This window comes from Morus notabilis, unplaced genomic scaffold (genome assembly GCF_000414095.1).
Source record: "Morus notabilis unplaced genomic scaffold, ASM41409v2 C11396518, whole genome shotgun sequence".
In the NCBI taxonomy this organism is placed as follows: domain Eukaryota; kingdom Viridiplantae; phylum Streptophyta; class Magnoliopsida; order Rosales; family Moraceae; genus Morus; species Morus notabilis.
The window spans coordinates 1-1,272 of record NW_010386766.1 but is presented as its reverse complement, the minus strand read 5'-3'; the positions used below and the strand labels follow the sequence as shown (position 1 = coordinate 1,272).

The 1,272-nt window shown below is 41.0% G+C and overlaps 1 protein-coding gene across 1 annotated transcript; it reads right to left on the bottom strand.

Annotated features, from left to right (window-relative positions):
- Positions 1–39: 39 nt before the first annotated feature.
- On the bottom strand, positions 40–1,266 carry LOC21383738 (anthrax toxin receptor-like). The gene is made up of 4 exons (XM_024176773.1): positions 956–1,266; positions 755–836; positions 617–664; positions 40–456 (listed from the first exon to the last, which is right to left on the bottom strand). The coding sequence occupies exons 1-4, from the start codon at positions 1,258–1,260 to the stop codon at positions 250–252; spliced, it is 642 nt and encodes a 213-aa protein (XP_024032541.1). The 5' UTR covers positions 1,261–1,266; the 3' UTR covers positions 40–249.
- Between the last annotated feature and the right edge of the window lie 6 nt (positions 1,267–1,272).

The window sequence follows — 1,272 nt, the reverse complement described above, 5'->3', positions numbered from 1 at the left end:
CATGGTGATACTAATTGTGAAAGTATAAAAAAATGGTGCTAAAATTAATAATCATTTTCTCAGGAGTGTTATTATTGAAATTAACCCTTATATATATACACAACAAAATTCAGCACTTGACCACTTATGTGCCCATACCTAAACAAAAGCCCGCGTATTACAACGGACTGTCAAAATTGCAATGCGCTAGAGTACAAAACAAGAAATTTAGGCCTCAAGAACGCGCTCAAATTTTAATTTGTCACGGTATTATACCCATTCAAAATTTGTTTCTTTGGGCAAAAGCAAAGCAACGAGACAATCTGGTGTTGTACTAGGTGGAATTGAGAGCATAGAGCACACATCAAGTGAGTAAGGAAGGATGAAGAGCAGCCTTGCCCAAATCGATTTCGAAGCTGGAATCTTTATCACGCCGGCACATTCTCTCTGCTTCAAGTATGATATGAAATCCTGAAACTGCAGAAACAAAAATTGTTAAGACACATTACTGATGAAAGTCTAAGCAATAGATGTCAGAAACGTGTTCTATAGCAAATAGACAAAGGACGCCTAGGAGGTCAAAAACCACCTAATGAAACTATATTGCAACGCAATTTATGGAAATAGTATAACTCACTCCTTTATGGTCGTTGGGAGAAGATGGGAAGAGTCTGCATATTTCCCTCTGCATTACAAGCCAAAAAAATCCATCAAGAACGCATTTAAATTGATGAAATATAATTGCGGGATCAGATGGGAACGTTATGATACTCACTTTATGCGGTGGAGTGTTAGTAAATGTCGACTGCACATGCCGAAAGTCTGTCCGTTTGGTCATATCTAATTTGGCTGGCCATCTGCACCAAATTACCAGGAAACTTACGTAAACAGAATGTTGTCCGTGTTTGAAAAGGGTGGAAAAACAAAGACCAGATTCAAGGAAAATTGATAGCAGCAAAACATAAAATGCCCTTACTCTGTAGGTTCGGACATGGCATTGGAATACTTGAAAACATCTGAATCAACTCTCAGAGCATAAATTGTGCAATAATGAACCCCACTTTTACATAATTGTCCTTGCCACTGGTACTGTGGACACTGTCCTGAACTTTCCACTTGGAGTGATTCTGCAACAGGTGGGGGTGGAGGTGGAGGTGGAGAACTAGGTGGAGGAGGAACTTGAGGCAAAGGTGGTGGAGATGGAGGCAAAGGAGGTGGTATCTCTGGGGGAGGAGGGGGCAAAGACGTTAATGGTGGTGGTGGGAGTGGTGGCGGTACCATGGGCAACGAAAA